Here is a 12,562-nt window from a genome sequence, read left to right as displayed (position 1 = left end):
GCTTTCTGCCTCTAGCCAAAGAGGGACGTGTAGTCGCCCCCATATGATGGCCCACTTCTACCGTAATTTTTGCATTCCACAACACGCAATCACGTAAAAGACCTTAAACTTTATCCAGCCGTACAGAAGACGCTCATCCCTGTGAAGACACAAGTGTCACAGGGTAGCCCCAGTGCTCATAATTAGGCACCCGGTAACAGAGAGCAATCACACCTTTTATTACATCCAAAGGAGCTAGTCGTATGTTCTAGTGGTAGTGTCCATTCCACAGGGCCTGGGTACTGTTTCATATCCGTGTGCATATCGAGTGCGACCGTTAAAATAGCGCTTCCTAAGCAGCCTAGACATTTACTATCCCCCCAAGAAGACAGCCACATCTATCAGGGAGGGTGGCCGTTAGGCAAGTGAGCAGAATATGGGGGTGCGTTCATTTCATATAAGAATGATACAGTGATGAGTAGAAATATAAAGTGGAACCGAAGGCGTGGCTGAGTTATTTTATTTTTTCTTTTGGTGCTTTTACAAGACTGATCACGCTGCCCCTTCGCACATCACGTCTCAATGATAAAAATGGTGTTTTTCCATCCGCTTATTCTCTACAGCTGCCGCCCGTAGTCTGCCCTTTTTTTCAGTCGACAAGTATCTGGAACGACAGTTCGGTAGAAAAGTTACCAGGTGGTGGGTTACGTGCCAGGAGACGACAACGGACGTTAATGATGACACCTTGCTGAGGTTTCTGGAAGTGGATGGCCACTAGCGGTGGCATGTAGTCGGACTGGCCGGTGTAGGGGAAAAACACGGTGCGGAAACCCGGATAAGGGTAGTACAACAATGGGCCGATGTTTTCGCGGTCAGCCGGGTTGTCTCCATCGCAGTGAAGGGGCAGCAGCCCCGGCACTATTTGCGTCTGCAAGGCCGCTGGTACCACCTGGGAGGCTTCTTGCGGTGATAGCGGTTCAGGGACCCATCCCGTGACGTTGGCGAACTGGATGAAGACGCATGGACTTTGTCTTGGATAGCCGAAGTCCTCAGCCGCCGTGCACTGGGGCGCCACCGTACTGACATCGAAGAAGCATATCTTCCCTGCCGGGGGGCGTTGGTCAGAGCACCTGGTCAAATTTTCGTTGCCTTCAACTAGCCGGGAATTGTACCCCGCAATGAGCTGCGACAGCTGGGATGTCATATTTCGCCATCCCGGAGCCACGCCTTGAGGACCACCTGCGCGGAACCTGCGGGGGAGGGCGAACCGTAAGAAGAGCAACACATGCGTAAATGGTTTTGGCTACACGATGTGCTTACATTCGTGTGTTTTAAGCGCTTCAGCCTCCGTAAAATGTGTCCCTATTCAAATACAAAGGGATATCACCACACATTCTCATCGCATTCGCTGTCATTTATTAGAGCGACGGTCCTTGCTAGTAGAGGAAAACCACTCTTCAAGCAAAGCACATCCACGCTTACTGAACGTCAACACGTAGGCTGGCACCATCTACAAGCTAATGCATTTTCTAACCATGTATCAAACACCACACCAAATGGTGCACACACACAGGCACCGCTCACATAATTTGGGCTTGCGTGGCTCGGCCAATAATTCTGCAAAACCCAAATACTTATCACTGGTGCACAGCAGTGGGGCACCGTCTCGCTTAGCTCGGTCTCAACAACGCAACTCGAAGTCGTCCAACCGTCCGAAGGTGCCACTTGCCTTCAAGGGCAGTGGGCTGCATGCCATTTGAGGGGGACTCCCCGCTTCCGTAAGACTCCCGCTTCCCCTCTACCTCTTGCCTACTTATCGACCGAAGCAATTTATCGTCATAATCATCAACAACAACGCGCTCCTCACAATTGGCAAGGACGGCTCACCCCGCCCTCATCTGACACAGGAACGGAATGAGAAGCTGAAACTTTCGTTCCTCATTCAGAGGATGTGCTGTAAGTGGACAATAAAAAGAAATAACACATTATTGTCCAGCTTGTGACGCAGAATAACGATCATACCCTCACGAGGAACCCTGATTTGTTACCCTCAGTACCCCACTCTCCATCAGTAACTGGGGGTGGGAAAATTATTCCTTCCAAGAGACAAGCTCCTCCGTCATACGCTCCTTCATGTAGTAAGGAGCAAAGCTTTTTAAAAACAATACGCATAGTTTTAGTCATATAACGCCTACATCAGCTGTCACCATACCCTACGTGTTGTTACTAGCAGCATCTTCCGAAATAGTAACCAAGTATCGTTTGCTTGCACATTTTTGACCGGCATAGATGTATATATCTATACAGGGACACACACTATACAAACTGCAACAAGTTAAAATCTGAAAAGATCCAAAGTGCAGTCCTGTCGATATAAACCTTGTATAGCTGGCTCCGCGACATGGAGCGGCAGACTTCAAGTGGCTGAGTGGGCCCGTTACTGTAAGGTTTGAGACCAGCTTTGTGAGTGAAAATTGCAAATGAGGTGCGCCTCACCAGATCAGATTTTCAGCCGGCCTGGCCCTCGGGTAGAATTCTAACACCGAAGGCTTATCCGTCTCGTTGGTCGCCCTTCCGGCGGCGAGTAGCAAGGCCACGATCCAGACCACCGACAGCATGATCACAACCAGCACAGAGCTGAGCCACTTGGCCGGGAGACTGGAAAACCGCCGCCTGAAGTCCGCAGCAAACAGTCGCCGTTGAAGGAATGGCGCTCAGATATCAAAACCACCTTGCAGAGGGACCTGTTTGTGGGAAAAGACGGCGAAAATGCAGCCCGCATGTCAGCCACAAAATGTGCAGCTCCAACTCAATTTATCGATGCACTCAATGCTGCATGCCAGTTCGCCACTGGCCGAAATAATTAAGCGCACACGCTGTTTCCAGTTGTAGTGTTGCTACCAACAATTTTCTAAACTCACTGCGATGTGAGCACTTGAAGCAAACACAAATATATTATGTGCAGGGAACCAGGTACGTGCAGCCATCGTATCTCTGACGTGTGATAGCCGTGGTGCCTCCCGAAGAGGCTACAGCAGGGCTGGGCCGGCCAAGGGAACGTAGTGTTTGACTCGGGATTTGAAGGCAAGCTCTCTACGATGAGAAGACATGCTGTTTCATTTCACTTCAAGCACACCTTTAAAACTCACATATAGTACAATTTTAAATAAATAGCGACTGAATTGCCGTCAGCTTAGAAATTCTCACAAGCTTTCGTAGTCGGCCGGTCGCCCCGTTCCAACAGGACAACTATTTTCTAAATCGAACGGGCGTGTCAATTGGGGAAAACCTAACACTGAAGGCTTTAAACTAAACAGTTTAGTTTAAAGGGACCCTGCAACAGTTTTGCCATTTTTTTGTAAATATTCAAAGGATTTAAGCAGAGTTGGTAATCCATCTTAATAAAACATCGCAACAATAATAAGGATTACAGTTGAGGCACACAGGACAAGCTCTGACTTGCAACCGAACTTTTAATGCGGAAACATGTAGTATTTATAACACACCTACACACACTTTCGACGCAAACAGTCGCCCCATTAGGTAATTGATAGCAATTGGTCCGAAACCCGGGATAGGCTAACAAAGACACAAAGTGCTTATCCCTCCCTCACACTATGTAAGTACGTGTTCTGTCCTTGAAGATGGCTAGCTATGTTACATCGTTTCGAACCTGTAAATAATCCAGTTCCTTGACCGATCACGCTATAGAAGGCAGCATGGCGCATTCCTCGCTTATCCGCATTCTTCTGTAGCTCCGTCCACCAAGGAACGAGATTATTTACATGGGCGAAACGACGAAACATGGCTAGGCATCTCAAAGGACACAACACGTGCATAGTACGAGGGAGAGGGGGTAAGCACTTTGCTTTTGTGTCTGGGCTTTCTGTCACAGTTGATATCAATTACTTACCGGGTCGACTGTTTTCATCGTAAGTGTGTATATGCGCGTTCATAAAGATTGCATGTTTCTGCAATAGAAGTTCGTTTGGAAGCCAGCGCTCATCCTGTGTGCCTAAGCTTTAGTCGTTGCTTTTCTTGCCCTATTGTATTAAGATATGTTGAAGGCTTCGTAAATTTCGGACAAAGTTATCCAGTACTTAGAATATGGGGTGAGAAAAAACCTCAGATAAAAATTACTGCTGCATGTCCATCAGATAACTTAGAAACTTGCTCAAAATATGTTTCTTTCCTCCCGGTATTGCCGTTCTTTGAGTGCTCTTATTACGTCATCGTAGCGATGTAATGGCTACTGGGTGGCGACCTTTTAGGCACAGGAATGAACGCACTCGATATCGCCTTTAAAAATATTTGCCACAAAATCAAAGCACAAATGGAAGGCGGTCCTGCTCAGAAAAACAAATCCTGTAGTGCGGTTTTGTACTGTCGCTAACTGCAGCCTTCTCAGCACTTCCAGGCGTGAAAGAAAGTATGAAACGTTTAACGGCAGTGTTGTAGAGTCCCTTTTGCCTGCAAATTATCTCGCTTCGGAGCACGAGCGTGGGAATGTTGTCAGCAAGTACCGGACAACTCGCGACCTGCAACGTTCCGTACAGAACAGCGCTGTATTTGGTCCATCATGACGCATGAGGAGGGTTTGCGCAGGTTAGCGTCCGTGCAGACCAAGTTGTAGACTCAGTTGCAAGATGCTCAAAGGCATTTGCGTGAGGACGCCTCGCGATGAATCCTCCGCGTGATGTGAACGACCGAAATGGTTCTTCAGTAGTAAACGTTCGAAAGTTGTTTTCTCCATAGCGGCAGGTGACGTTACCCGACGTCGCAGGAATGCGCGACGTCCGAACCTCAGCAACGGAGGATTCATCCGCTGTCTTGTGGCGTAAGGAGTTTCATTCACCGACGGTTCGTTGGTCTGCAGCGACGGCTTTAAAATAGTCCTCAGATTCCATTGCGTTCTTCTCACACGCTTCGCTTCAATGCGGCTTGGGGTGAACGCAAAAGGTCAGTGAAGAGCTTTGGGAATTTTAGACTCTATTCCAATTAAGGGGCTGGATCACGGAGATTGATATCCTTTGTTTTTGAACCATCGCAGTGGAGTGCCATCGTTTTCCGTGATGCTAAAAAGGCAGAATTGGAAGGAGTATTGCTTCGGTATTCGGTCAAACGTCTAAGTTTTCTATAAAACGTGGTACAGAGAGCCGATGGCATTGTGTCCAGCATGTAATGCTGATAACTCGATAACTCTATAGCGTCAGTACGAGGAGCCTGAACACATGGATGGGGGTATGAGAAAGGCAAGCAGAAAGCTTATAATGTTTTTTACTCACTGTGCGTTGCTGCCGAACTGGTTCAGTCGCCGTGGAGCCACCCGCGTGTGTCACTACTGATTTCACCACTACTGCTGTCACCACCTATTTCCCATGACCGTTACTATTGCCACACGGTAGGCTTTCTTGCAGGCAGGTTCGACGTTGGAGGGATGACCGAATCCACAGACGCAGGGAAGCTAAAAGCAGGCGTTACGTTTCCAACGTACTTCACTCCGAGCATGCCGCTCTGGAACTGGTTGCTCGAGGGTAGAGAAGTCCGCTTTTATCTGTCACCACCACCGTCACAAAGATGGGCGATGCCCTACTCAGATATCTGCAGACGGTACATATAGCCCCCTACTGGTGCAGATTGCGCGCCGGCTCAGGCGAGTACGAATTCGTGGTCCGAGCGCAAGGGAAGCTGGTGTACAATTATCAACGATGTGTATTCAGACCGCAACGCTGCGGAACCAGATCCTCCGCGTTCGTCTGGAATAAAAAAACACTGGAATATTTGTATTTGTTTTAAAGCGGAGGTTATTACCTCTACCCACGAGGGTTCTGTCGCGACCGTTGGTGTCAACAGAAAAATACCGCGAACAAATAAAAAAGTTATTCACACCGCCAAGAATCGAAGCTGGAATGAATAGAGAAACGGGGCGAGAGCCCGTTGCCTTACCGATTGAGCTACGAGCCCAAGCGGAGAGAGGGGAGACAGACGGTACACTGTCCGGGAACATCTGCGGGTTTACCCCCTGCGTTCTCGCTAAGTGCCACGTGATAGCGTCACGCGACTTGTCGCGCTGCTGTACGCTCCACCCACGGCACCTGCAGCGGCCGTGTGCGCGCCTCGCGCATGCGCTCAGAGTTGTAAAAATTAAAGGAAGCTCATACCAACGTATGGAATCTACATTTTCTCTCTCTGCCACAGATTTCATCGCCTCCGTCGTCGGCGGTAGAGACGGAGGAGAAATGGGACCGTCTGACACCCGGTTTGAGCTTCCTTTAATTTTTTAAACAAAGGGTTCCCACTTATGTGCTTAATTAATACAACTCAACCAACCACAGTTCATGATTCATTCAATGATTAAACCTTAGCAAAGAATATCTCTTTGAAGTCATAAAAAATGTGGTTAAGTACATTTCACTTGCCTCTGGTTTCACTCTTTGTAGAGCCACGTGTGTGAAGTCAAGTGACGTTGCATGGGTAATCGCATGTCATTTCTAGCTTCGCGTACCAACCACCTACACAGGGTGGCTTGGCGCGGCTTTTTTCGTAGTTTGGAATTTGACCCACCCCGCATAGTCGGTATGGCTTTAGGCCCCGATTCCAAACACCACAAGTGCTTGTTTTTGCAGTGAAACGGTCTATGTGTAGGTCATGGGAAAATGTGTGTCTCTAGATGTTAACAATATTATCCAGATATGTAGAAAGTAAGTGCACACGCAAGGGCTAGTGCTTTTGTGTTTTCTTCTTGAAGTCCTTCTGGTTAGATGTTTTGGCTGGTGGTCCTCCGTCCAGCTTGAAGGGCCTCCGGAGCGACATTCCGGCGGGTGTCCTTCAAGTCCATGCACGTGCACGTCAAGGTTGCCCGTTGACGTGCGCAGAACGGGAAGTGCGGGTAGCACGCGAGCACGCACAGATAGGCTAAATGGCCTCTGCGATGGGATAGAGAGAAACATCTTTAATGAACAAGTGAAGTAAGCCAGGCGGGGCGCCCGACTTGCTACACCAAATGGGGGTGAAGGTGTGATGAAGATCAATGAAAACTCTGCCCGTTGTGCTGGTGGGAGATTTAAACGTGGTCTAGTGCGACCTGACTTCTGTCCTTCGTGGTGGAGTGATTACGATGCCGTGTTACAGTGACAGCAAGACACCTACGACACGGAAAGGAAACGGACGGGCCAATATTTGTTCCCTGCAATAAAACTCGGGTCCTCCCTACTTTCATTCAGCTAATTGTCCAGAAAGTATGACACGAAAGTTACCAACGTGCTTTGTTTCCGCACTTGCACTGCGCTCACATTAGCTGGTCATCTTGCCTGGAAAGTGGAAGGGAACAGAAATTTTCTTGCTTCCATCAAGCTGGTGCGGACCACCCAATAAATGCGTGCTCCTAAATGCACACTCAGTAGGCTTAGGGCTCCTGTCTAAGAAAAACATTTACTATTAGAATCACTATTTTCTGTTTCCAAGAGTTAAATTGTATTCTTATTGTAGAATCTGGCTCACAAAAAATCACAGCGGTTGCACTCAATGTGAAAGCTGTCGCAAAGTGCGGACGGAGCCCGCCAAGAGGATCTGTGGCGCTCTCGACTGGTTTGTGTAGCGCACGTGCTCTCAGTGCACCAGCACTACTACTGGTAGTGCTGGTGAAAATACTTTATCCCAGACACGCCACCACGGGTGGCAACAATTGTTCGTTTATTGAGTGCAATATCTCCATATGTGCAAACATATGTTCGAACTTCCTGGTGCGGCTGAAGCACCTGCCAGGATTCATAGGGGATCAGGACCACGTAATTACTTACCATCAGCCTGTCATTGATACCCAAAGTAGTCAAGAGAAGGCACCAGTTAAATTTCGCCTCTACATCTTTTTGGTGAACGATTATGACGAAATAATGAGGTTCTTGAAGAAGCTCGAGCCGAGAGAACGATCTCGACTCGCTACGATGACCGACGACCGATGCTTCAAGCACGTGAGAGATGAGGACTGCTTTTCTTGCTAGATAGTAGGTTTATTTACACTATTTACATTATTCCAAGTATTTACATCAGGAGAGAATGACGGTTACATTGTCCCTCTGCCCACAGCATCCTGTTCGGCCAAGACCTATACTGAACTAGATCCCTCTCGACCGACCAACCGACCCACCACGGACAAAACCCAACACCTTGGTTTTCATCCCAGAAACCACGCCTCCAAATGGGGCGTTCAAGAAAGAGCAAAAAACCTTTTCAACATGATTCATATGGAGCACAGACTGGCCGCAAGAATCAACCAATCCTAAACATGTCCCCACCTGCGGTCACATGACCCAACACTCTCATGAAACTCCTAGTGCGTTTCCCGGTACGTTATTGCAACCGACAAGCAAAGACAAGACATCTGCTACCCAAAGTCACTGACCGTGCGGAGTGGTCACACCATTACGTTAAGCGGGCGGCACCTGCTCAAAGCCAAAGCCGAACGCTTAGAGTGGTCTTCGCGCGGCTAACATCATACAGTGTCCTCGCCTTGTCGCCTCGCATTTGTCCGCGCGCGCTCGCCGGCACAATGAGGAAGTCGTGGCTAATCCCCTCCCGTGACTTAGGACTCCACTGCCCGCCGCCTGACTCGTGGGAATAGCTGCTCTAATCCCAGGCGAGCATTCTCGAGGAAATGACCCATAAATAAACAGCACCGACGTCGGCTTCGCAAATCCTCAAAAACTACGCCGCGCCCCATTTCGACATTAAGAGACGGCATCCTTTCGCTTCCCGTCAGCTCGTCAACCTTGAATGACCACGCCACTTCCAATGTAGGCAAGCCATAATAGCGATGCGCGCTGTCCGAGAGGGAACCCCGCGCCGGAACTGTTTTCATTGCTGTGCACCCATCCGCCTTTCTCTGTAAACCTTCCGGTAGAGCTGACCGCATACCAACACAACAGAGGTACTCGGGCTAAGCACCCCCCCTTTTGCCACACAAAAGGAAGGAATACAAAGCATGCTCTCAGCGGCCCCTAACTTCGCGTCCCTGCGGTGCATGAAAGGAACACAGCATGACAGCTACAAGCGGAGGCAACGCCGATACATGAGCCACCGGCGGCTTTCATTAATTAAATGAGGAGCCCGAACTTAACAGCACCTCAGCTAATTAAAACATCTGTGAAGAGACACTTTATTGAGCTTTCATTAATTTGCGGTACTTATTGCTTCATTTCATGACGTTTACGTGTTTTGTATTAAAGGGGCACTGACACAAAAATTTTGCATCTTGTTTTTTTTGTTGCGATAAGTAGCTAGTGACCTACTTATAACCTGTAGAAACCTCATTTGCTTCAGCGTGCGGCGGTTGTTTAATTAGAGGCATTTTAAATGCGGCCAGTCGCAGTTTCGGTTTCAGCGAGTGCCGCGAAACGATGGATTTTGTGGATTTTGTGTGAACAAAGCTGACCACGTGACCGTCGGAGGGATATCACAGAGCAGAGCCGCCGTAGCACTGTCGAATCCGCATAGACGGCAGTTTCTGCGAATGCCCCCACGTACTGATCTCGTGAGACGCTTAATTAAAAAGCGACCGTGGATGTGACGCAGGCGCTGCGAGTGCAAATGCTACTGCGGCTAAAGAACGACGCGCGACGCTCGAGGCGGTGGGTGGCAAGATGCGCGCTGGGAGCAGCCGGCCGGTCTGCCTACAGGTCCGCCTACAGATGTGTTCGGCTTAGCACTGCGGCGGATATTCGAGTGCCGCTCTCGTAAGCGGTGCAGATGACAATTTTTAATGCAACCCGCCATCGCATCACTAACTCCTTTCTCATGTAAGCCACCATGGTCGGGACTTGGGGACAATTTCGTGCAGCGGTAACAAGCTATCACTCGAGCTACCTACGCCGGCCTGGGCCACTTCGCGGCAGTGGCGGCCGCCTGCACAGCGACCGTGCGGCTAGCTCAGTGGGCTTTTCGTTCCTCCGGCGCGTTTTCGCATCCAATGGTAATAAACAGTAATAGAAACAGAGTGCCTGGAATCGCTGTAGAACTTTGGTAGCGGCCAGCTGCCCCATGAGCTGACAAAATCACGGCGCCTCCGCCGCCAACGATCGGGTAGTTCGTTCTCGAGAGCAGAAGCTCCGCCCTCCGGCCCTCCGATTGGAGCGGTTAGCCGGGCGAGCCGGCGAAAAATGTCGGCAGTGCGGAAGCGGCAAGCACAAACTCGTGACGTGTTTGGATGTTGTTTATTTACACGATATCCTCGGGATGTCGATTGCGCGTGGTCCTCTGCTGTCTGCTCGGTTGCGTTTCGCACACTTTAAAATTGATTTTAATTATGTTCTAGGCTGTATTCGCCGCTGATATTTTGCAGATGATGTATATGTGTTCCCACCAATCTATCTCCGAAGTTATCTCGCCTTCAAAATTTTGTGTCAGTGCCCCTTTAATGTGTACTTTTTTGCGGCATAGCAACGGCAGCGTCCGTGTAAGGTCCGCACCGCTAAGATCACACCAACACTTTTAGGAAGCTTCTGTTTCGATGTGTTACGCCGGACACGTTACGGCGATAAGCCGAGCCACTAAAGCGCTGCGCACTTAAGCGAAACAGTTTTGAGTGCGCTTTTAAGACGTATTCTAAATGCCCGTATGTAATGCGGCCGTAGGCGGCCGTAGAATGTCTGAAAGTGGGAATAACGCCAAATGGGACCAACTTAGCACGAAATTAAAACAAGAGAGAGCCAAATTCGACCGATCACGCAGTTTCTAGCTAATATCCCTCCTTGGGAAATGGTAGTGAGGAAAAGTGTGCTCTCCAACGTCCGTTTCGGCGAAAACGTCCACGGCCGCCAGACGCGAGGAAAACGCTCCATGCGGTTACCGCTTAATGTTGTCAAAAGATGGGACTGCGTCATGCAGGCTTAAAACAGTACTATTTTGTGATGATTGGTAAACGAGCGATTACGAACCTCGCCTTCTGGCTTTCTGGGTGTAAAGAAAGCATGCTATTACGTTTTGATACGTGTAAGCATACCATGGCGAGGAGTAAGACGCCTTGTATTTCCAACAGAAACCTCCGCGGTGGCTCAGTGGCTAAGCCGTTGTGCTGCTGAGCCCAACGACGCGGGATCGCTTCCTAGCCGCGGCGGTCCCGGTTCTAATGCAGGCGAAAAGCGAAAACTCCTGTGTGTTCAATATTCCAGCGCACGTTAAGAGCCCCCGGAGTTCGAAATAAATCCAGGGGCCCTTCTCCAGGGCGCGCCTTATAACCTGTGCAGTTGCGGCCCGTAAAACCCCCAAACCAATAAATTTGCAAAAGAAGTTTCTATTTTGTAAGGTTAACACATGCAGTCGTTATAATAGCGCAAATGTGTGTAATTGGTAGGTGCAGGATAGATAATTAAGTTTTCGGAAATCCAAACAAAATGAAAGCACACAAAACGCAGACGCAATGCCGTGGTGACAAATTTAGTATTACAATTAAGCGAAGATTCCATGGACTCAATGTGCTGCCGCTGGTAGCATGTCTGCCACTATTCAATATTTGGCAAGTAGTGAGGCTGATTTCAGACGGCTTCAGTGCTTTCAGTAGAGCTATTTTCTGGCCGCATAGGGCCAGAAATAGCGTTATGCAGTAGTAGACAATTCTTAAACCCTCAGAAGCATTTTTATACAAAAACTTGTTTGTCGTAATGGGAAGAACATAATAGATGTATTGCCCGCGGTCACCTGCAGTTCATTGAATGGCAGAAACGCAAGTGACCTTTTAATGAACATAATATTTACCAGAGTGTTTGTGTTCCTTTTAACTGACCGATTATATTTCTCTTCCGCCTCACTTTTTGTCTGTACCTCCCAGTCACCAGACACAGATTTTTTCGCGCATTTGCACTGCCCACGGTTTTTAATTGTGGAGCGTGAAGCAAGTGACCTTTCAATGAACATAATATATACCAGAGTATAAATATTATGTTCCTTTTAACTGACCGATTATATTTCTCTTCCGCCTCACTTTTTGTCTGTACCTCCTAGTCACCAGTCACAGATTTTCTCGCGCATTTGCACTGCCCACGGTTTTTAATTGTGGAGCGTCCTATAAAAACTGAACATGATTTATTTTATTGTGCATCTATGTGCTTTCTTACGTTCTTCCTTTCTTTAGCCCTTGTTTGGTCATTCTCCTTCCCTATTCTTCACGAATGATTTCCTTGACTGCATTAGGTGGCTGCCTAATAATAATGTAATAACTGTGTAATATTGTAATACAAAATTATAACACTGCATCAAGTACATGCATTCGACGGCTGGGCCAATTTTATTCATTTCGTACGATTTGATCATCCCCTACACTTTCTCGCGGGCGAATCCTGCTGGTATAATGGTTACAAGCTGTTTTCAAGAGTAGCCTAGTGTTTCCTTCTTTGTTTGTTGTGGTGGCCGAGCCGAGTTTTAATATCACAGGTTTCTAGGAGCTGTCGCCGACACAAACATCTCAACAGAAGCCGCTCTCATGTTGCTTCTTTCACGTTCTGAGAAACGCTATCAGCGCAGTGCTTCTTTCTCCGTATTTGTGTCGCACTTGGCAGAGTTTGCCCCCCGTTTCCTCCCCGTGTCGCTCTCG

At 48.5% G+C, this 12,562-nt stretch overlaps 1 protein-coding gene across 2 annotated transcripts; it reads right to left on the bottom strand.

Annotated features, from left to right (window-relative positions):
- Positions 1 to 483: 483 nt before the first annotated feature.
- On the bottom strand, positions 484 to 5,949 carry LOC144138857 (sodium/potassium-transporting ATPase subunit beta-2-like). 2 transcript variants are annotated; one of them, XM_077671353.1, is made up of 3 exons: positions 5,926 to 5,949; positions 2,476 to 2,723; positions 484 to 1,229 (listed from the first exon to the last, which is right to left on the bottom strand). In XM_077671353.1, the coding sequence occupies exons 2-3, from the start codon at positions 2,595 to 2,597 to the stop codon at positions 629 to 631; spliced, it is 723 nt and encodes a 240-aa protein (XP_077527479.1). In that variant the 5' UTR covers positions 2,598 to 2,723; positions 5,926 to 5,949; the 3' UTR covers positions 484 to 628. The 2 variants fall into 2 exon arrangements, with proteins under 2 accessions (XP_077527479.1, XP_077527478.1); XM_077671352.1 differs by lacking the exon at positions 5,926 to 5,949 and adding an exon at positions 5,265 to 5,547.
- Positions 5,950 to 12,562: the final 6,613 nt, after the last annotated feature.

Source organism: Haemaphysalis longicornis, unplaced genomic scaffold (assembly GCF_048455015.1).
Source record: "Haemaphysalis longicornis isolate Haplotype H1 unplaced genomic scaffold, Haemaphysalis longicornis Haplotype H1 scaffold_5, whole genome shotgun sequence".
Lineage (NCBI taxonomy): Eukaryota > Metazoa > Arthropoda > Arachnida > Ixodida > Ixodidae > Haemaphysalis > Haemaphysalis longicornis.
Note: the sequence above shows the minus strand (reverse complement) of the source record. Positions and strands in the feature narration are given on the sequence as shown.

Bases quoted from the DNA above. Each gene is read 5' to 3' on its own strand.
- LOC144138857 (XM_077671353.1), bottom strand. From the start codon at position 2,597: ATGCTGTCGGTGGTCTGGATCGTGGCCTTGCTACTCGCCGCCGGAAGG. The intron at 1,230-2,475 runs GTGAGGCGCACC...CCTCCCCCGCAG, and splicing joins CCGGCTGAAAATCTGATCTG to GTTCCGCGCAGGTGGTCCTC.